General features: G+C 57.0%; 2 protein-coding genes across 3 annotated transcripts; one reads left to right on the top strand and one right to left on the bottom strand.

Moving 5' to 3' along the window:
- The first annotated feature begins 9,923 nt into the window (after positions 1–9,923).
- On the top strand, positions 9,924–12,793 carry RASL10A (RAS like family 10 member A). Its single transcript, XM_003258045.4, has 3 exons — positions 9,924–10,695; positions 11,738–11,862; positions 12,158–12,793. The coding sequence occupies exons 1-3, from the start codon at positions 10,477–10,479 to the stop codon at positions 12,423–12,425; spliced, it is 612 nt and encodes a 203-aa protein (XP_003258093.1). The 5' UTR covers positions 9,924–10,476; the 3' UTR covers positions 12,426–12,793.
- A 145-nt stretch (positions 12,794–12,938) lies between these two features.
- Positions 12,939–18,943, bottom strand: GAS2L1 (growth arrest specific 2 like 1). 2 transcript variants are annotated; one of them, XM_030816050.1, is made up of 6 exons: positions 18,559–18,943; positions 16,985–17,636; positions 15,181–15,288; positions 14,993–15,089; positions 14,729–14,900; positions 12,939–14,265 (listed from the first exon to the last, which is right to left on the bottom strand). In XM_030816050.1, exons 2-6 carry the CDS (start codon positions 17,615–17,617, stop codon positions 13,230–13,232), a joined length of 2,046 nt encoding a protein of 681 aa, XP_030671910.1. In that variant the 5' UTR covers positions 17,618–17,636; positions 18,559–18,943; the 3' UTR covers positions 12,939–13,229. The 2 variants fall into 2 exon arrangements, with proteins under 2 accessions (XP_030671910.1, XP_030671911.1); XM_030816051.1 differs by having other exon boundaries at positions 16,985–17,664; positions 18,559–18,881.
- Positions 18,944–20,299: the final 1,356 nt, after the last annotated feature.

Genomic DNA, 20,299 nt, shown 5'->3' with positions numbered 1-20,299 from the left:
AGAATAAAGTTCTCCCTCCCACCCCATCCTCAGTCCTTAATTTTCCTCCCTTAAAGGCAGACATTGTCACTAGATTTTGATTTTCATCCAAGGATATTCTGCACATGTGTATAAGCAAATCCATGTAGAGTTTTACTAAACGAATGATGGCCTACCTAGACGCTGCTAGCATGTTGCCTCTCTGACCTGACAGTCATTTCTGAAGCTCTTTCCATATCAGTAGGAGCAGACCGCCTCAGGCTTCCTTGTGTGAATGGGCCACCATTAGCCAGTCCCTGCTGCGGGGCATTCAGGCTGTTTCTGCACCCTAAGCAATGCTGCAGCGAATACTTCCCACATACACCCTCATGCACGGGCAGGGACGTAGCTATAGGATCCAGCCCTGGAACTGCTGAACCAGAGGGTATACCCAAGATGCATTTTCTATTTTAGTTCTTGTTTTGAAAAGGTAACACATTCACATAGTTCAAAATCTAAAAGACAAGATGTAAAAAATCTACCCCTTTCCCTCATTTTCCTCCCCAAAGGAAACCAATGTAATTATCCAAATAGACTTGGCAGTGCCTAGTTGGATTTTTTTCCCTTCTTGTGTGGAAATGGTAGCAGGGAATACATGTTGGGCTTATATCGCAGAGGTTTTTCCATTATTAGCCCATTATAGAGAGTGTCCTCATGCCTTTTTTTATTTTTTCATTTTTTAATTTTTATTTCTTTTTTGAGATGGAGTCTCATTCTGTTGCCCAGGCTGGCATTCAATGGCATGATCTCAGCTCACTGCAACCTCTGTCTCCCAGGCTCAAGCGATTCTCCTGCCTTAGCCTCCCAAGTAGCTGGGATTACAGGCGCCTGCCACCGTGCTCGGCTAATTTTTGTATTTTTAGTAGAGACAGACTTTCACGCCATGTTGGCCAGGCTGGTCTCGAACTCCTGACCTCAGGTGATCCGCCCGCCTCTGCCTCCTAAAGTTCTGGGATTACAGACGTGAGCCACTGCACCCAGCGGCCTTTTTTTTTTTTGAGACAGAGCCTTGCTCTGTCGCCCAGGCTGGAGTGCAGTGGTGCAATCTCAGCCCACTGCAACCTCCGCCTCCCAGGCCCAAGTGATTCTTCTGCCTCAGCCTCCCAAGTAGCTGGGATTACAGGAGCACACCACCACACCCGGCTAATTATTTTTTGTATTTTTATTAGAGATGGGGTTTCACCATGTTGGCTAGGCTGGTCTTGAACTCCTGACCTCAGGTGATCCGCCCTCTTCGGCCTCCCAAATTGTTGGGATTACAGGCGTGAACCACTGCGCCTGGACTTTTTTCTCTTCTCTTTTCTTTTCTTTCCTTTTTTTTTTTTTTTTGAGACAGGGTCTCTGTTGCCCAGGCTGGAGTGCAGTGATGCCATCACAGCTCACTGCAGTCTTAACCTCCCAGGCTCAAGTGATCCTCTCACCTCAGCCTCCTGAGTAGCTGGGACTACAAATGCGCACCACTACACCCAGTAAATTTTTGTATTTTTTTGTAGACAGGGTCTTGCCATGTTGCCCAGGCTGGTCTCAAACTCCTGGGCTCAATAACCCGCCTGCCTCAGCTTCCCAAAATGCTAGGATTACAGGCACGAGCCATCGCGCCTGGCCCTTCCCGTGTTTTCAATGTGCCTCTTTGCTTGTGTTTTTGAGCCACTTGTATGTCCCTTTCTGTGAGCTGTCTTCACATTTTCTGCCATTTTTCTATCTGATTATTGATCTTTTTCTTACTGATTTACCATTATTCCTCCCTATTTTGTTACTGCTTTTTACTTTTCCATGCTGAAATTGGGCTTTTTAAGATGTAATTTTCTTTTAATTTTTTCTTTCTAGTACTTGTCTGCTCTTCATTTTTGCATTTCAATCCTGTTCCATCTGGGCTTTCTGTAGGAATGAGGTAGGGATCCAACTTCCCCTTTTCCCCAGATGGTTCCCCACTTGTCTCCACGCCATTTACTGAATAATTCATCTTTTCCCCACAGATTTGAAATGCCATTTTTATCATATTCTAAATTTCCACATATATTTGGGTGTTTTTCTGGACTCTGTTCTATACCAGATAATTTGTCTATTCATGTTTTGATAACTTTTTATTTTTACTCATTTATTATTTTTGAGATAGGGTCTCACTCCTGTCACCCAGGCTGTTGTGCAGTGGTGTGATCTGAGCTCACTGCAACTTCCACCTCCCAGGCTCAAGTGATCCTCCTGCCTCAGCCTCCCAAGTACCTGGGACTACAGGTGCGAGCTACCATATCTAATTTTTGTGGTTTTTGTAGAGATAGGGTTTCCCCCACATGGCCCAGGCTGGTCTCGAACTCCTGAGCTCAAGTGATCCACCCGCCTTGGCCTCCCAAAGTGCTGGGATTACAGGCATGAGCCACCATGCCCAACCATTTTTTATTTTTTGAGTCAGGGTCTCACTCTGTCACCCAGGCTGGAGTGCAGTGGCACGATCATAGCTCACTGCAGCCTCAAACACCTGGGCTCAAGCGATCCTCCTGCCTTAGCCTCTCAAGTCATTGGGATTACAAGTGTGAGCCACAGCTCCCAGCCATGTTTTGATAACTTCTTGTACCCTCTTATTCCCATTTCATTCTATTTGAACTTTAGAACTAGTTTGTCCTTAAAAAAAAAAAATTGATCGTATTATTTGGATCACATGAAATGTTTACATTTATTTATGGAGAATGGCCTTCTTGTAATGATATCAATAACAATATTGGATCTTTATATGTAAAGAACTGGAGTAGATGCTTTCCCATTGATTCAGGTTTTCTTTTATGTCTCTGTAATATTTTAAGTTTTCTTCATGTAAAAGTTCTTTTTTTTTTTTTTTTAGGTGGAGCCTCCCTTTGTTGCCAGGCTGGAGTGCAGTGGCACCATCTCGGCTCACTGCAGCCTCCGACTCCCTGGTTCAAGCGATTCTCCTCAGCCTCCCAAGTAGCTGGGATTACAGGCATGCGCCACTGCGCCCAGCCAATTGTTGTATTTTTAGTAGAGATGGGGTTTCACCATATTGGCCAGGCTGGTCTCAAACACCTGACTTCAAGTGATCTGCCCGCCTCAGCCTCCCAAAGTGCTGGGATTACAGGCATGAGCCATCGTGCCTGGCCGCCCATTTCGTTTTTTTATTCGTGTTTCACTAGTTTTGCACTCGTGTCCTCCTTCTGTTCCAGAATCCCACATTCCACATGGTACTCATGCCTCCTTATATCTGTGAGAGTTTCTCAGCTATTCTTGGTGTTTCATGACCTCGACTGTTTCAAGGAGTCCTGCTTGGGTATTCTGTAGAAAGTCCCTCAGTTTGGGTTTGTTGGGTGTTTTTCTCATGGTCAGCCTGGGATTATGGTTTTTTAGAAAGAATACCACACAGGTGACTTTCCCTTTGCATCGTAATCAGGGTGACATGCTATGGACATTTCTTGTCACCTCACGTTTGCCTGGATCACCTGGCCAAGATAATATTTGCATGTTTGCAGTTTTCTCTACTGTGAAGTTACTTTTCCCATCTTTATTTTTTATTTTATTTATTTTTTTAAGACAGGGTCTCATTCTGTCCTCCCAGCTGGAGTGCAGAGGCATAAACATGGCTCACTGCAGCCTTGACCTCTGCAGCTCAATTGATCCTCCCACCTCAGCCTCCCAAGTAGCTGGGACTACAGTCACACACCACCACACCTGGCTAATTTCAATATTTTTTTATTATTATTTTTAGTAGAGAGGAGGTCTCACTATGTTGCCCAGGCTGGTAGTGAACTCCTGGGCTCAAGTGATTCACCAACCTTGGCCTCCCAGAGTGTTGGGATTACAGGCATGAGCCACCGTGCCCGGCCATCCTCTTTTCTGTACATTATTCTTTGGAAGCAAGTAACTAAATGCAGCCTACACTTTGGAAAGCAGGGTGGGGGAGTAGCTACATGAACATGTTTGAAATTCTTCTTTAAGCAAGACTTGTTTCTTCTCAGATGTATTTTTTTCCCCTGGGAGCAAGCAAACTGAATGATCACATTTATTTGTTTATTTACTTAGTCATTTATATCAGTTTGGACTCATGGATATTTATTTTATAATCCGGGCTTAATCCCATACAACATTATTTACTTTGCTGCTTGAATTGTTGCAGGTTTGGCCACTGGGAGCTCCTTCCGGAAGGTTCCTGTGTCCCTGTGACATACCACCATCCTCGTTTTTGAGCACTTCCTTCCTTTCTGCCACCATAAGTTGCTCCAGGATCATCTTGTACTGGTCCTGCCCCAACCCTAGAAGCAGTCATCTCTCCAAGGAGCCTGGTTCCTTTCACTGGAAAACAGTATTAGAAACCAGGAGCAGCCAGGCCGGGTGCGATGGCTCACGCCGGTAATCCCAGCCCTTTGGGAGGCCGAGGTGGGTGGATCACCTGAGGTCAGGAGTTTGAGACCAGCCTGACCAACAAGGTGAAACCCAGTCTCTATTAAAAATACAAAAATTAGCGGGGCGTGGTGGCAGACACCTGTAGTCCCAGCTACTCAGGAGGCTGAGACAGGAGAATTGCTTCAACCTGGGAGGCCGAGGTTGCAGTGAGCTGAGATCATGCCTCTGCACTCCAGCCTGGGCAACAGAGTGAGACTCCATCTCAAAAAAAAGAAACCAAGAGCGGCCAGGCGTGGTGACTCACACCTGTAATCCCAGCACTTTGGGAGGCCCAGGCAGGCTGATTGCTTGAGCCCAGGAGTTTGAGACCAGCAAAACCCTGTTTCTACAAAGAAATGCAAAAATTTAGCCGGGTGTTGTGGCATATGCCTGTGGTCCCAGCTACTCAGGGAGGCTAAAGTGGGAGGATTGCTTGAGCCTTGGAGGTCCAGGCTGCAGTGAGCCATGTTTGTGCCTCTGCATTACAGCCTAGATGACAGAATGAGACCCTGTTTCAAAAATAAATAAATAAATAATAAAAAGGAAAGAAACCAAGAGCTAGATGCTGGATGTATTCACTGCCACTGGGTGTCACTTCTTCCAGGCCCTCCGCTGACAGAGCTAGAAAATATATGTGTGCCTGTTTACCCACGTATACACATATATGCCTCCATTATGTTTTGTATTTGTAGCCATTTACATATAAAAATGGAAGTTTTATATGTACCAATTTTGTCTCCCCAAACTTAACAAGTTGTCTTGTTTTTCTCTTTGTATCTTCTCATTGCATCCCACAGCTCAGTGAAGTCAAGAAAATTAATATTTGCTTCACAGAGAAGGAAGCTGAGAAGCAGAGGTGTTTTTTTGTTTGTTTGTTTTTTGTTTTTTTGAGACAGGGTCTTGCTCTGTCACCCAGGCTGCTGTACAGTGGTGTGATCATGGCTTACTGTAGCCTCGACCTCCAGGGCTCAAGCGATCCTCCCACCTCAGCTTCCTGAGTAGGTGGGACCACAGGTGTGCACCACCACGCCCAGCTAAATTTTTTTTTTTTTTTTTTTTGAGATGGAGTCTCGCTCTGTCACCCAGGCTGGAGTGCAGTGGCGTGATCTTGGCTCACTGCAACCTCTGCCTCCTGGGTTCACTCCATTCTCCTGCCTCAGCCCCCCGAGTAACTGGGACTACAGGCACCCGCCACCATGCCCGACTAATTTTTTTATTTTTTAGTAGAGACGCGATTTCACCGTGTTAGCCAGGATGATCTCTATCTCCTGACCTCGTGATCTGCCCACCTCAGCCTCCTGAAGTGCTGGGATTACAGTACCCAACTAGTTTTTTAATTTTTTTTTTTTTTTTTTTTTTTGAGACGGAGTCTCGCTCTGTCACCCAGGCTGGAGTGCAGTGGCGCGATCTCGACTCACTGCAACCTCTGCCTCCCGGGTTCAAGTGACTCTCCTGCCTCGGCCTCCAGAGTAGCTGGGACTACAGGCCCCCGCCACCACGCCTGGCTAATTTTTGTATTTTTAATAGAGATGGGGTTTCACCATGTTGGTCAGGCTGGTCTCGAATGCCTGACCTCGTGATCCCCCCGCCTCGGCCTCCCAAAATGCTGGGATTACAGGCGTGAGCCACTGCACCCAGCCAATTTTTAAAATTTTTTATAGAGTCGGGATCTCACTGTGTTGCCCAAGCTGGTCTGGAACTCCTGGGCCCAAGCAATCCTCCCGTCTGGGCCTCCCCAAGGTGCCGGAATTACAGGTGTCAGCCACTGCACCCAGCCCAAGGTGCAGAGAATTTAAGTAACTTGCCCAGATGACACAGCCCGGAAGGAGGTTTCAAACCCAAGAAAAGAAACTTTCAGAGGCTTGGAAGCCCAGCCCTGCCCAGCCTCCTTGTGTCCTGATGGCTGGAAGACCAGCCCAGCCCTCAAGAGGCTGCCTGGCTGTGATTAGTGGGAGTCATCATGAGGATGTCCAAGGACCCACTACACCCCAAGCATGTGAGCTGTGGAGGATCCTTCCATTCGTGGCTCCAGGAGGTGAGTTACTGGTGGTGTGGAGCCATGATTCGTGGCCAGGACCATAATTAGTGGTCACTGGTGTGGCCCAGCAAAGGAGTACAGAACCAACACCCTCTGGGAGCTAGATGCAGTCTTGGGTGCCTGACTTCAGGGATGGGCTGGAATCAGGCCCAGTTGGGAAGAAACACATGGGTGTAGGCCAGGTAGCTGGTGTTAGGAGCCTGTGGGCAATGAACTGGGGAAAGCAGAATTCCCCACCTGGTGCCTGCCCCTGCCCAGCCCTCCCCACTATCTGTGGCTTGATCCTTCGGGGCTCAGTATAAGCCCCTCAACTCCCACTGGACTGGTGCTTCCCCTAGGCCTCCTCATCTCCCCAGGCCTGAACCAGCCCAGAGCTCCTGTCTTCATCTGTCCCTGCCTAGCTGCATGTCTGTCTCTTTCTCCCTGCCACAGAGGGTAGGCAGGACCACCTTGGCCACTGTGTGCCTAGTGCCAGTCCCCTCTGCTGAAGAAGATGCGTGCATAGTTGGTGGGTGGTCCCTGGAGCCCTGGATAGGGGCATTCAAGGAGTGCCCGGGAGGCCCCTGGGGAATAGGGATTGGAGAGGGGCAGCAGGCAGGATCCCACAGCCTTTCCTTGGGGAAGGAGTGAGGGGACTGATGAGAGAACCCTGAAATCCACATCCCAGGCAGACAGGCAGCTTGAGCCCTCTGGCCTGCTGGTCTTTAGGAAGCCTGGCACAGGGCTGCACTCTCCCATTAGGGCTCAGCTCAGCCCCTGTGGATGGGGGGCTCCACGGGGCCTAAAGGCCTCCCCAAGTCCCTCCCGACTGGGGGCTGAGTGGTCACTGGGGGCTGAGCTTCAGTTGAGTACTTCCTGAGAACCCTCTGGGTCCAGATGAAGCCAGGCTTTGCAGAAAGCCAGGCTCTGGAGCCCAAGGGCCTGGGTTCCAGCCCCTGTGCTGCCATTTTCCTGCTAGGCAACTGTGGCCCAATCATGGCGTCCCTGGGAGCCTCAGTGAGCGTGAGGCTGTCGGTCAGGCTTGGCACACCACAGGCCCTTGATAAACGGGCAGTGCTGCTAGGAACGCTGCTGTGAGAGTCTCCTAGGGAACATGGCACGCTGTGGGGTTTGCAGGGCTTCATGGGAGCCTCAGGACGTTCCCAGTCCACAGTGCCCCTTCCCCTCACCATCCAAAAACACATACTGGGAGCCAGAGACGCCTCACACACAGCTCTGTTTGTAGTGTCGGAAGGAGAAGCAAGGAAAGTTTTCCAGAGAAAGAATACCCAGGGGTGGGCGGGAGTGCACCTAGCATTGAGAAGACCTTAAAAGCCGGGTGCGGTGGCTCACGCCTGAAACCCCAGCACTTTGGGAGGCTGAGGCGGGTGGATCACCTGAGGTCAGCAGTTCGAGACCAGCCTGACCAATAAGGTGAAACCCCGTCTCTACTAAAAAATACAAAAATTAGCCGGGCATGGTGGCATGTGCCTGTAGTCCCAGCTACTCTAGAGGCTGAGACGGGAGAATTGCTTGAACCCAGGAGGTGGAGGTTGCAGTGAGCCAAGATCGCACCACTGCACTCCAGCCTGGGCGACAGAGCGAGACTCCACCTCAAAACAAACAAACAAAAGACCGTCCTGGTGTCAGCTTTTCAGACTTCTGGGTTTTGTTGTTGTGTTGCTGAGTGCCTTGTTATTTACTCCTTGCCTTGTTCCCCAAAGGAATTGAAGCAGCTCACAAAACCCAGAAGCCTGAAAAGTCAAAAACCCGGAAGTCTGGCCAGATGTGGTGGCTCACGCCTGTAATCCTAGCACTTTTGGAGGCTGAGGAGGGAGGATTGCTTAAGCCAGGAGTTCAAGACCAGCCTGGGCAACATAGTGAGATTCCACCTCTACAAAAAATAAAAATAAACAAATTAGCTGGATGTCATAGTACACACCTGCAGTCCCAGCTATTTGAAAGGCTGAGGCAAGGAGGATCGCTTGAACCCAAGGGGTTGAGGATGCAGTGAGCTATGATCACACCACTGCACTCCAGCTTGGGTGACAGAGCAAGACCTTGTCTCAAACAACAACAAAACCCAGAAGTCTGAAAAGTTACAATGTGAAAGAGGGAAGTGAAGGGAAAAATCATGGTAGGAAAGAATGAAGCCAGCAGTCCCCACTCACTGAGCTAGAAGACCTGGAACACTAGACAGAGGTGGTTCTGAGCTCTCTAGTGGCTGAGGAGAGGAGTGAAAGTGGACCCCAGCCCCTGATCCAGCATGGGAGGATGAAAGCACAGCCATTGTTCTGGAGACACTTTCTGGTTGTCATCATACAGGCTCCCTGGAGGATGTGTCTCCTTCCCCTTCAGAATTTAGCTCTCCTACTTCCCCTGGGCTGGTGTGGGTACATTGTCTGTGCTTTGACTCAAGTCCCTAGATCCCATTTGTTCTAGAACCCTCTCTCCCAAAGCAGAACTTTTTTTTTTTCCTGTTTTCTGTTTTTTAAATCTATCTCAGCCTCCTGACAAGCAATAAGATTTGGAATATTTGTTGAGGGGATAAATAAATGAACTCCTTAGTCAGTGCAGAGATATTTGTGAATTGCGGCCATTTCTTGAGCATTGCCATGTGCAGGTCAGAGACGTGGGAGCCCCCACACAGCGAGGAGGAGAGCAGAGGCAGAGGATGGGGGGCTGGGCTAACCCAGGCTTTCCAAGCTGTGATGGGGCAGGAGCTTCTCCACTAGCTTCAGGGAGGGGGAACTTGGGCTCTGGGCGCCTGTTTTGCAGGTTGCACCCCTTTGAAGGGAGCTGCGGGTTGCAACTCACGCAGGAAACGTGACCTTAGTAGTGATGGAGGTGGAGTGGGCCAATTTCTGGATCTTTCTCTATTTAGTCACCTCCAGCCTTGTTGGGACAGGGATCTGGGGCTAAGCTGCTGTGGTCTCGGCACCCCTCTGTCCCCACTTCCCCTCGAGGACGGCCGTTTGAATATTGTCTAGTGTGGACCATTTACCCCCGTGGGCAGGAAGAAGGTAGGAGGGACCTCAGAGGAGACTTCAAGGGCCCCCCCACTGCTCTTCTAACCTTGCAGATTCCCCTCTCAGGCCTGTTTGCTCTTCTCTCAACCAGCGATGCCAGGCTGAGGCTGTAGGTTCGAGAATCACGTAGGTAATGGGCCTGGCACATAGTAGGCTCTCAAGAAAAGGTCGGAGCCTCTTGAGGAGTCTGCCTGTGACGGATGCGGAGCGCAGACCCAGCGCAGTGCAGCGATTCGCCCAAGGTCACACAGCCGCCCCCCCAAATTCGGACCCCGGGCGGCCTGACTCCGGGGGCCGGGGCTTGTCGGGAGCCAGCGTGGGGGCGAGCAGTGTTTGGAAGAACGGCCGCGGCAGTGGGTGGGAAGGGGCTTCTATTTTGGAGCGGGTGAGAGGAGCGGGACACGCGGAGGGGGTAAGGAAGGGGTAGGCCCTCTCCGGGGTCTCTGTCCCCCAGTCACCTTCCTGCGACCCTTCCTGGGAGGGGCGTCCTGGGCGGTGGGGGAAGGTGGGAGGGGCGGGCGGTTACCTCATCGCCGCCTCCGGGAGGCCCCGCTCGCTCGCGCCGGCGGCTGGGGCGGCGACTCCAGGCGCGGAAACGAGAGAAGAACAGAGGCACAGAGGCTCCGGGAGGCAGCGCTGCCCCCCGCGGCCCGCACCGCTGCGGGACCCGCGCCGCGAGAGGGGTTGGACTTAGGGGCCTCGCGTGGCCGCCGGCGCCTGGGTTGGCGCTGCGGGGCGGAGGCGGTGTCTGAGCGGGGTCTGCTCTCTCTCGAGCTTCGGCACCCGCCCGAGCCGCTCGCGCGCCCGCCACCTGTCTGCCCACTCCGCTGTCTGTCCGCCCTCCTGCCGCCAGCTCCGGCCTCGGGCCTGCCCTCTCCGGTCTCGGTGCTCCGAGGGGCAACGAGAAGCGCGGCGGGGCCGTGGCGCACCGGGCAGAGCGCGCGGGGCGCACGGCCGGGGGGGGCGCACGGCGCGGCGCCGGCCCATGAGGCTTTCCAGCGCGGGGAGCGGTAGCACCGGCCGGCCATGGGGGGTAGCCTGCGGGTGGCCGTTCTAGGCGCCCCGGGCGTGGGCAAGACGGCCATCATCCGCCAGTTCCTGTTCGGTGACTACCCCGAGCGCCACCGGCCCACGGACGGGCCGCGCCTCTACCGACCCGCGGTGCTGCTCGACGGCGCCGTTTACGACTTGAGCATCCGCGACGGCGACGTCGCTGGCCCCGGCTCGAGCCCCGGGGATCCGGAGGTAGAGGCTCGAGGAGCGAGCAGGGGCGTGTGACAGTGTGAGGGGTGTGCGTGCTCGGTGCACACGTGCGTGTCCGCGTGGAGGCCTCGGGCGCCTGGCTGTGCTCCGGGATGGAGGGATGTGTGTGTGTCCTGGGATACTTGCGTTTCAGCCCTTCCCGCTGACCTGGCAGACGCCCAAGCCCAGGCTGGAGGCCGGGCGATTTTGCCCAGGGGCGTTCCCTTGCTCCTGTGAGCGCCTCCACCTTTGCCTGCCTCCGCTGGGGGTGTGGAGCAGCTCGTGGTGGTGCATAGCGGTGCCTTCCCGAGAGTGTGGCGTTTTGTGTTTGGGGCCTTGAGCAGAGCTACAATGGGAGAGACTGGGATCAGGAGCAGGGGTGTACTTTCTACGGGGGCTGGTGGAGGGGTTCATTCTCTGCCCTATCATTTTTGTGCCCTGGAGCGAAGACTCGTTTAGTAATTTGTGCAAAGTAAAGGACAGACCTCCGACCCTAGAGCAGTGAAGAGGAAAGAGCAGGCAGGATTAAGCAGGGCTTCCTGGAGGGAGTGGCATTTGAGCTGAACCTGGAAGACCGAGTTAAGTTCTGAGTAAAGGAAGTGGCAAAAACATACCAGGTGGAAAGACCAGCAGGTGCTTACGCTACGGGCATAAACGGTTACAGCTGACAGTCTGGGGCGTGGTGGACCACGGGGCTCGGGCCAAGGGCTTTGGAATTGGTCTTAGAGGCAGTGGTAAGCACCGAGATTATCTAGGGAGGAGAGTGGCCTGAGCCGAGTTGGGGAAAGCTGAAAAGAGGAAGATTCGGGGTAAACAGAGGGGAGACCAAGGATGAAGGAGGGTGGCTGACAGGCTCCAGGCACGATTTGGAAAATTTTACTCTGGTGGTCATGAGGAGACAGGGCCCGGAAAGCTTGGGGGAGGGGCACAGAGGTCTGTATGGGGGTGATGTTGGCCTGAGGATTAGCGTCCAGGCCCCTGCAGAGGGTTCGAGAGCGGGAGAGTGGAAAGGAGGCTTCCGCAAACCCCGGCCTCCTGTCCCCAGGAGTGGCCAGACGCTAAGGACTGGAGCTTGCAGGACACGGACGCCTTCGTGCTCGTCTACGACATCTGCAGCCCGGACAGTTTCGACTACGTGAAGGCCCTGCGGCAGCGCATCGCGGAGACCAGGTAGGGGCCCGGCAGTTCTGGAGGTGGGGAGCTAGGACCAGGTCTGGCAGGGCCTTTGCCTGAGGAGAGTGTGTAGGGTTTCCCAACGTCGTGGGCCGAGTCTTAGGCCTTCGCCCGTGGGAAGGTCTTAAGCTCTATGTGCTCTTTGGCCCACATGGGCCTGGGGTTTCGTTGTGGGGGGGGGGGGGTCTCTGGCCGTAGGAAGGGAATGCGCCTGCGTGTGTATACCCACTGGGGGAATTTTCCGGCCGTGGGGTCCCCGGCACCGCGTCTCTCATCTCCATTCGGCCCCCAGGCCGGCGGGCGCGCCCGAAGCGCCCATCCTCGTGGTAGGCAACAAGCGGGACAGGCAGCGGCTGCGCTTCGGACCGCGGCGCGCGCTGGCCGCCCTGGTGCGTAGGGGATGGCGCTGCGGCTACCTCGAGTGCTCAGCCAAGTACAACTGGCACGTGCTGCGTCTCTTCCGCGAACTGCTGCGCTGCGCTCTGGTGCGCGCGCGCCCTGCACACCCGGCCCTGCGCCTGCAGGGGGCGCTGCATCCCGCGCGCTGCAGCCTCATGTGACCCGATTGGACAATGCCATCCATGGGCCCCACCTTGTAACTGGGACAACCAGGGACCTGGATTGGACGGGATTACCCAACTTCACTGGGACTGGACAGGGAAGTCCCCGCCCTGATTGGATGAGGAAAGCTCCAACCCAGTCTCCTAAGCGACGGGCCCCTTTTTGAACCTCATTGGACCCAACCAGGTCCCAAGCTCCATTGGAGATGGCCAGTCCTTTCTGGGACCTCAATGGGTCACAGTCCTATTGGATGGAAAGGACTTGGCTATGAATTTGACTGGAAACACGCAGCCTGCTCCTGGAGCTTCACTGGACATATTCTTTATGCCACACCTATCGCGGGATAATAAAAGGGAAAATAATTTGAGTGCACCTGGGATTTCTGGGCTGGGCGGGATAACGCCTTAAGCCTAGAGGTCAGAATTGCCAGGCTTGGCCTCCAGGCAGTTAACTCCAGGGTCCTCGAGAGGGTCTGAATGGCCCCAAGGCGGAGTCCCCAAGAAACAGACAGGTGGCTGGAGCAAAACTTTACTGTCAAGAGGCTCTGCTGGGCCACAGGTCTTAAGAACACCGGGCTCGCCCGGCCTCCTCTAAGGCATTCAATAATATTAGTAATTAAATAGCAACGCTTATCCCCCAACTGGAATGTACAACAGAGGTCCCATTGTGCCATGTGGTCCCAAGGGGTCTGGTCCCATGAGGTCTGGTACTCAAGAGGCAGAGGGGGCTCCCTGATGCAGAGGGGTTAAGGCCACAAAGGAAAAGGAGAAGGGATGGGGTCTGGGGACAGCTGAGCTGGTCCATCACATCCAGGAATCTGGCTCAGCCCTTGGGGTGACTGAGTGCAGGGCATGCCAGGTCCCAAGCTCTGCGGGTCCGGAGGGGCGGCGGGGGCCCCGAGGCGTGGGGATGCGTGAGGGTTTACGGTCTGGCTGTGTGTCCATCCGACCCCGTGCCCAGGTCCTCGAGGGTTCGGGGCCAGCCAGGGGGCTCCCAGGTGCATCTAGTGGCCCCCCCATGCCAGGGCAGGGGCTACCTTCATCGGAGGAGCTGGAAAGGGCTTGGCTTCGGGGCCCAGGCAGCCCATTGGCCGTCCGGCCAGAGTCCCCAGGTTGGCCACATTTGCCACCCAGGACGCTGAGGGACGAAGAGGAGGAACTGGAGGAACAGTAGGCAGAGTCAGGAGCTGGAGGGTCGGGGGCCCGAGCTGGGTCAGGGGCTGGTCCAGTGGGGGTCACGCTAGCAACAGCTTCAAGGGCCCGGGCATTGGCCAGGAACTCCTCTTCCAGGCGTCGGAACAGCTGCTGCTCCTGCTGCGGGTCGAGCTGCAGGGGTGTGCGGAAGATGCTGGCCGGTGTGATGCCCAACTCTGGACTGGGGCTGGAGACCCGGGAAAGCCGGGGTGCTGCAGGGCTGCGGGCACGGGGAGTCTGGGGGGTGCTCCTGCCCGAGCCCCCACTGCCCCTGCCCCTTGGCACCCATGAGTGCTGCCCGTCTCGATCCCTGCGCACAAGCAGCACAGCCTGCTCCTCGCGGCTCTGGCTCCGGGCCCGCCGGGCAGGGCTGGGGACCGACAGCTGGGCTCCCCTGCCTCCTGGGGCCCCCCGGGGCCGGCTGCGATCCAGCCGGTCTCGGGACTGGCTGCGCAGGGCAGGAGGCCGTCTCGGAGAGGCCGGGGTGCCTGTGGTCAGCCGCCGGCTGGGTCGCTCCCTCCGGGGGCCAATGCCTGTGTCCTCACTGCGGGCACCAAGGGGGCCGCTCTGGGCGGAGGAGGCTGAGGAGTCACTGTCCCCAGAGTAGCGGCGGGAGCGGGGATGGGGGGGCAGCTGATCCCGGGGCCTGGGGCAGGGGGACAAGAGAGACAGATGGGGTACCATGGAAGGACCGGCATGCAGAACAGGCAGGAAGAGAAACAGCAGGGTATGTGGCTGGTGGACGGGGCTGTCAGGGGCATCGGTCTGTCCTGGGGACTTCCAGGGAGAAGTGAGCAGCTTCCTCCAGCCGCCCAGGGCCCCAAAAGCCACGAAAGAAGTAGTTTCCTGGGCTCTAGACACCCCCCTTCCCAGGACGGGCCAGAGGAAGCAAGAGCTGGACTGGCTGCCGCCCAGCCACAGGGCCCGCCCCAGCTGTGTTGATGGTTTGGTTGGGTTGCCATGGAGATGGGAAGCCAGGCCCGCCCCCACCCACGCGCACTTTTCCCAGGGTGTGAGTCACTCTGGCGCACAGACAACCCATCTTGCAGGCCAGGGCTGACGCCCCCCCACCCTCTGGACCCCTCACTCCTCGTCGTCCTGCATCTCACCTGGGTGGGGTCTCGGGCCCCTCCTTTGTGCTTCGTAAGCTAATGGGAGTCATCTCAGGCCGGGAGTCCCGGCGCTCACTCCCGGGAACTGGGCTAGCAGGGCGGGGACTGGGGGTGGGCGACACCCTCTGTGGAGAAAAGGTGCGGACCCTCGGCTGGGGTGGGCGGTGAGCTGCAGGGAGAGAGGACAGGCAGCATGTGAGGGACAGAGCCACAGAAGCGAGTCCCCTGCCCGTCCAGCCCCAGCCCCACCTCGGCACTGACCAGTGGAGGAGCAGCGGCATGGGTCGTGCTTGTCCAGGTAATGCTCCAGCGTGTCCCAGCCACCACCCACTCGCACCATCACGTGGCTCCTCAGCACCTGCAGGTGTGGGCAGGTCACAGCTGTGCCCCAGGTGCCCGGCCACCCACCACCTTGGCTGCTGCCCGCTGGGGCGGCCCCAGGCCCTTACCCGCACAAAAATGAGCAGGCTCGAGTCCCCCACACGGTACTTCCCCTCCGACACCTTGATCATGGGGAACTGGTCAGGGCAGGTGCAGCGGCCCAGAATCTCCCTCACCTGAGGCCAGAGAGAGAGGGTAGGGGTCAGAGGTCAAGTCCTCCTCCGGGGGCTTAATGTCAGCCATTCCAGGGTCAAGAGGAAGGAAGACTTTCCGGGGAAGCGGATGGAGGCGGTGTTGCCCCAGATGGGGTACGGCTTCCACATGTGACCTTTCTTTTTTTTTTTTTTTTTGAGATGGAGTTTCGCTCTTGTTACCCAGGCTGGAGTGCAACAGCGCGATCTCGGCTCACTGCAACCTCCGCCTTCCAGGTTCAAGCGATTCTCCTGCCTCAGCCTCCCGAGTGGCTGGGATTACAGGCATGTGCCACCACTCCCGGCTAATTTTGTATTTTTAGTAGAGATGGGGTTTCTCCATGTTGGTTAGGCTGGTCTCGAATTCCTGACCTCAGGTGATCCACCCGCCTCGGCCTCCTAAATTGCTGGATTACAGGCGCGAGCCACCACGCCCGGCCCACACGTGACCTTTCACCAGCTCCCCTTTCTTGGCTCTCTGGGCCCAGGGAGCTGCCCAGGATGAGATGATGGGGCTGTGGTCAGGTCATGGTCTGAGACCCGGTGACAAACATCCCATAGCCCCTAGACCTGGGGAAGCCCCAGAGCCCGTCCTCACTCCCGCTTCACCCACTTCCCAGACAAGAAGGCTGGGGCCCACAGGAAGGCCAGGCAGGCTACAGGACACAGGTGCAGGGGGCCCCATGTCCCTGGGTGGGCACTGATGTGGAGGCATACCACAGACACATCGGACACACGCACACACACAGGCCACTGGCCGAGTGAGCACACACCACATACAGCCCCCCACCAGAGCCAGAGCGCTGCCAAGCTGGCTATGTGGGCGGCCCTGCCCGCCTCCCCGCCCACAGCGGCAGTGGTGCCGCCAGAGGAAATAAGCAGGTGGGGCCTTGAGTGACCCTGGTCCAGGACAGGGGATGGGGCCCCAGGCTCTGCCCACTGCCATCCGCTATCTGCCTCCCAGGCAGGCACATTGTAGTCCTGACCTTCCGATAAGAAGGAAACTCTTGGTCCACCCTCAGGGGTAGCAGGGGCCACCCAGATCCTGGGAGAGGAGAGACTTGGGGGCAGGGCCCAGCACCTCCTATGCTTAGAGTAGAACGAATCCTGTAATTCCAAACAGGATCCCTGCTCCCAGCAACAGCAGCAACCCAGCTAGGCTTCCCAGGGGTGCCTGGGGAGTGGGGAGACGTGCAGAGCCCCCTGGGGCACCTACTGTGTGCCAGGCACCTTGCCCAGGTTTTTCCATGCCTCGTCTCAACCGAGCATCACAACACCCACTCCACCTCAAGCCTCCATTTGGTTGTGGGCACATCTGCCTAAGACTGACTGCAGGGAGGGCACAGAAGAGGTGCCCCAATCATGTGGCCCCCCAGAAGAAGGAATGCACAATCTCAGTTGAGGCACAGTTAGCACACAAAGCGAGGGAAGATCATGCCAGGAGCCCGCATCCTGTCCCAGGCCTGGCTGGGCTGCGTCATCTCCCCAGCACCTCCCTCTCTGTGGGCTACCCATTTCCTTGGGGTCAGGTATACATTCCTTGGTTTGGTGCTCAACATGTGCACTCTTTGTGGGGCAGACTGTTCTGCAGATAGCAGGGTGGACCCTGGGAGGTTCAGGGACAGATTGCAGGCACTGGCTGTGCTGTCGTGTCCCTGACACCTGGTGCTGGGGGACTCACCAGCTCGTCGAGGTTGCGCAGGTCGCTGGGTGTCATGCGGGGGCCGCGGGCAGGAGTCCCTGGTGCAGGGGCGGTTTCAGTGGTGTCCTCCCCAGCGGCAGGGGTGTTGGGGGCTGGGGGTGCAGCACGCAGCTCCCGCTCAATCTCCTGCTCGAACTGCACGAGGCGTGGGGCGAGCAGGCCCAGGCGTGCCCCACGCCGCGCCACCTCCAGCAGGCACAGCACCACGCTCTTCTCGTTCTTGCGCAGCACCAGGTCCTCAGTCTCAAACATGAGCACCTCCGGCACACCCAGCTCCATGCGGCACCAGCCGATGAAGGTGGCCACGTTGTCGCGCGCCATGAAGGAGCCAGGCACTACACTGTGCGCCTGGAAGGCCACACCTCGGGCCGGGCGGGTGGCTGCCAATGCGCGGGCAGCCTCGGTCACGGCATTGGCATGTTGGCACAGGGTCGTGCCCGTGGCCAGCCCCGTCAGGAAGCCATCGCCACCACCCGGGAGACCCAGGCCGTACAAGGCATTGAGCCACTCGGCCAGGTCCTCCTTCATGGCCTCCACGTAGGCCTCACTGGAGCGAAATGGCCGCACGCTCTTGGCCGCCGAGCCCGCGATGCCCGCCACTGGGTCTGCCATGCCCGGACCGGCCGAGTCACTGTGGGCAGGAACACAGTTCAGGATCGCTGTGGGGACCCAGTAAACGCTCAGTACAAATTAAGCTGCTGGCCACCTGCACCAGTCTGTCACTCAGGCCAAATGCCTGGTTTACATGTTGGGTCTGGGAAATGTCAGTGCCCCAAGTTTCCTCATCTGCGAAATGGGTACAGTAACATTCCCTGCCTCATAGGACTCTATGGGATAATTTTTATAAATTCAGGGTCCATTAAGTGTTTGCTGTGTGGCTTTTTGGGGTGGAAACTAGGGCTTGGCTGGGGCCTCCCTCTCAGGCAGGGAGGCGCGCCCATTGTGAAGGGCTGGGACCTAGAGAAGTAACAACAACGGCTAAGGCCCCCAGTGGACACAAAAGGAACCCAGGTCCTGACCTCAGAGTGGGTTATTATGTGCATGGCTTAGGGCTGGTGCCTACCCCACGTCCTGTGGGAAGGTCCCCGTGCCTTCCTTGGCCCCCCTTCCATAAGGGCTGTGCCATCATTAACAACGACATAGCAGCAGCAATAGTGTAACAGCACGACCGCGCTAGGGCTCAGCGCGCGGAGGCATTATCTCCATTTTATAGATGAGGAAACTGAGGCGCAGAAAGGGCCGAGCTCGTGAAGGTCGCAGAGCTGTGGGTGGAGGAGCCCGGCGTCCAGGCGGCGCAGCGTGGCCGGTCTCGGCGATCCGGGGCCAGGGCCAGGCCCCGCCTCCTCCAAGAAGCCTCCCCAGCGCTCCAGGCCGGTGCCTGCGGGGCCAGGACTCAGAGAGGCCTCCGCAGGCCCCGCCGGTGCTCGGGCCCTGGGCCCAGAGAGGGTGCGGGCCCGCCCAAGGTCACACAGCCCCAGGGAACAGAGGCCGAGGACGCCGCTTCCCGCCCCGCCGCCCCGCCCCCGGGGAGTGCTGGGGGTCTCCGCGCTCACCTGGCTCATCCTGCAGCCCCGGGGAGCATTGCCCCAGCGGGGGCCGGAGCCGGGCCGGGCCCGCCGCAGGGAGGCGCCGCCCGAGCCGCAGCTCGATCCGTCCCGCGCCGCGGCCTCCTCCTCGCCGCCGTCTCCGCCCCGCCTCCCTGGAATTCGGATCCGGCCCAGAGGGGGCGGGCGGGGCCGCGCGCTCTTAAAGGGGCCGCCCCTTCCCCGAGCCGGCGGGGCAGGCTGGGGAGGAGCTGGGGTCTCCCCACGCGATCGGGCCAGGAATCCCGGGTCTTCGAGCGCTCTCGACGCAGAGGGCCCCAGGGCCCCCGGACAACTGTGACTGGCCCAGGCGCCCAACCCCCACCCAGCCTAGTACCCGGGGCCCCGTCCAACCTCTTTGGTCTCCTGGGGAGGAGGTTGGGATCTTTTAATCGCCCCCCTCCCCGGACGGTGGGCTTCACGGGCTGGCGCACAGCACGGCCTGTTCCCAAGATGAAGTCAGGAAGCGATAGCGGCTGGAGGCTGCAAAGTCACCTCCTCCCGGGTGGACCTACCCTGGCCAGATAACCGGCACCGCCGCGGGGAGGGGGAGGATGGCCCTGGCGACTGAGGGCTCCTTGTGCTCACTGAATGCTCGGTTTTGACCCTGAGATGAGGGGAACCGGTTTTACAAATGAGGATACTGAGGCTCAGAGAAGTAGGCAGATGGCCAAGGCCGGAGTTCCACAGGGGACATCGGAGGCCGGCCGGACGCGGGAGGGTTAAGCCCTGCTGGGCTCTTTTTAAACTGCGGAGGATGGACCGCCGGGATCAGCGGGAAATCCTGCCCCCTGCTGCTGCCGGCTGGGCTGGGCGGGACGTCGGGCGGGTCTGGGCGGCAGCCATGCTACACGGGTGCGGCAGGCCTGCAGGGAAGCCGCCAACCACAGCCAGGCTCAGAGCTCCAATAAATCTCCTACTGTGCGCTGCCAGGACTGCTCTGCGCCCTTGACCTGAATGGAATGGTGTGTCACCTCTGTGAGGGACACTCACACCCAACTGGGGCACAGTCAGGAGAGCAGCTGGTGGAGCCAGGATTTGAAGATGACAATTATGGGGACGCCCTCATCCACGGATCAGCAGCGTTGGTTGAGCACCTATTGTGAGCCAGGCTTCTTGGTGCCAGGCACTAACAGGCATCATCCCAGAGTCCTCGCGACCTTTTCTTTCTTTCTTTTTTTTTGAGATGGAGTCTCACCCTGTCGCTCAGGCTAGAGTACAGTGGCTGTACTCATTGCAACCTCTACCTCCCGGGTTCAAGCGATTCTTCTGCCTCAGCCTCCCGAGTAGCTGGGATTACTGGTACCTGCCACCACGCCTGGCTTTTTGTATTTTTAGTAGAGACAAGGTTTCACCATGTTGGCCAGGTTGGTCTCGAACTCCTGACCTCAGGTGATCTGCCCCCCTCGGCCTCCCAAAGGGCTGGGATTACAGGCATGAGCCACTTGCCTGACCTGTGTGACCTTTTCAAAGGCGTTTTCTCACCTCAGCACCCGGCATGGCACTTCCTCCAGTGAGGAAGTCAGTAACTAGCAATCCTCAAGGCTGACACCTGTGTGGCACCTACTGTGTGCTGGGTCTCTTTGGGCACTGGAAATCAACAGCAAAACAGCAGGGAACCAAGCAGAGCCAGCTCTCAGGGCCTGCTGTCCAAGTCTGGCAGGGAGGCAGCCCCAGGGAAGAGACAGGGATGAGGTGCAGAGAAGACAGG

Source organism: Nomascus leucogenys, chromosome 7b (assembly GCF_006542625.1).
Source record: "Nomascus leucogenys isolate Asia chromosome 7b, Asia_NLE_v1, whole genome shotgun sequence".
NCBI classification, from domain to species: Eukaryota; Metazoa; Chordata; class Mammalia; order Primates; family Hylobatidae; genus Nomascus; species Nomascus leucogenys.
This window is presented reverse-complemented; position numbering and strand designations above follow the sequence as displayed.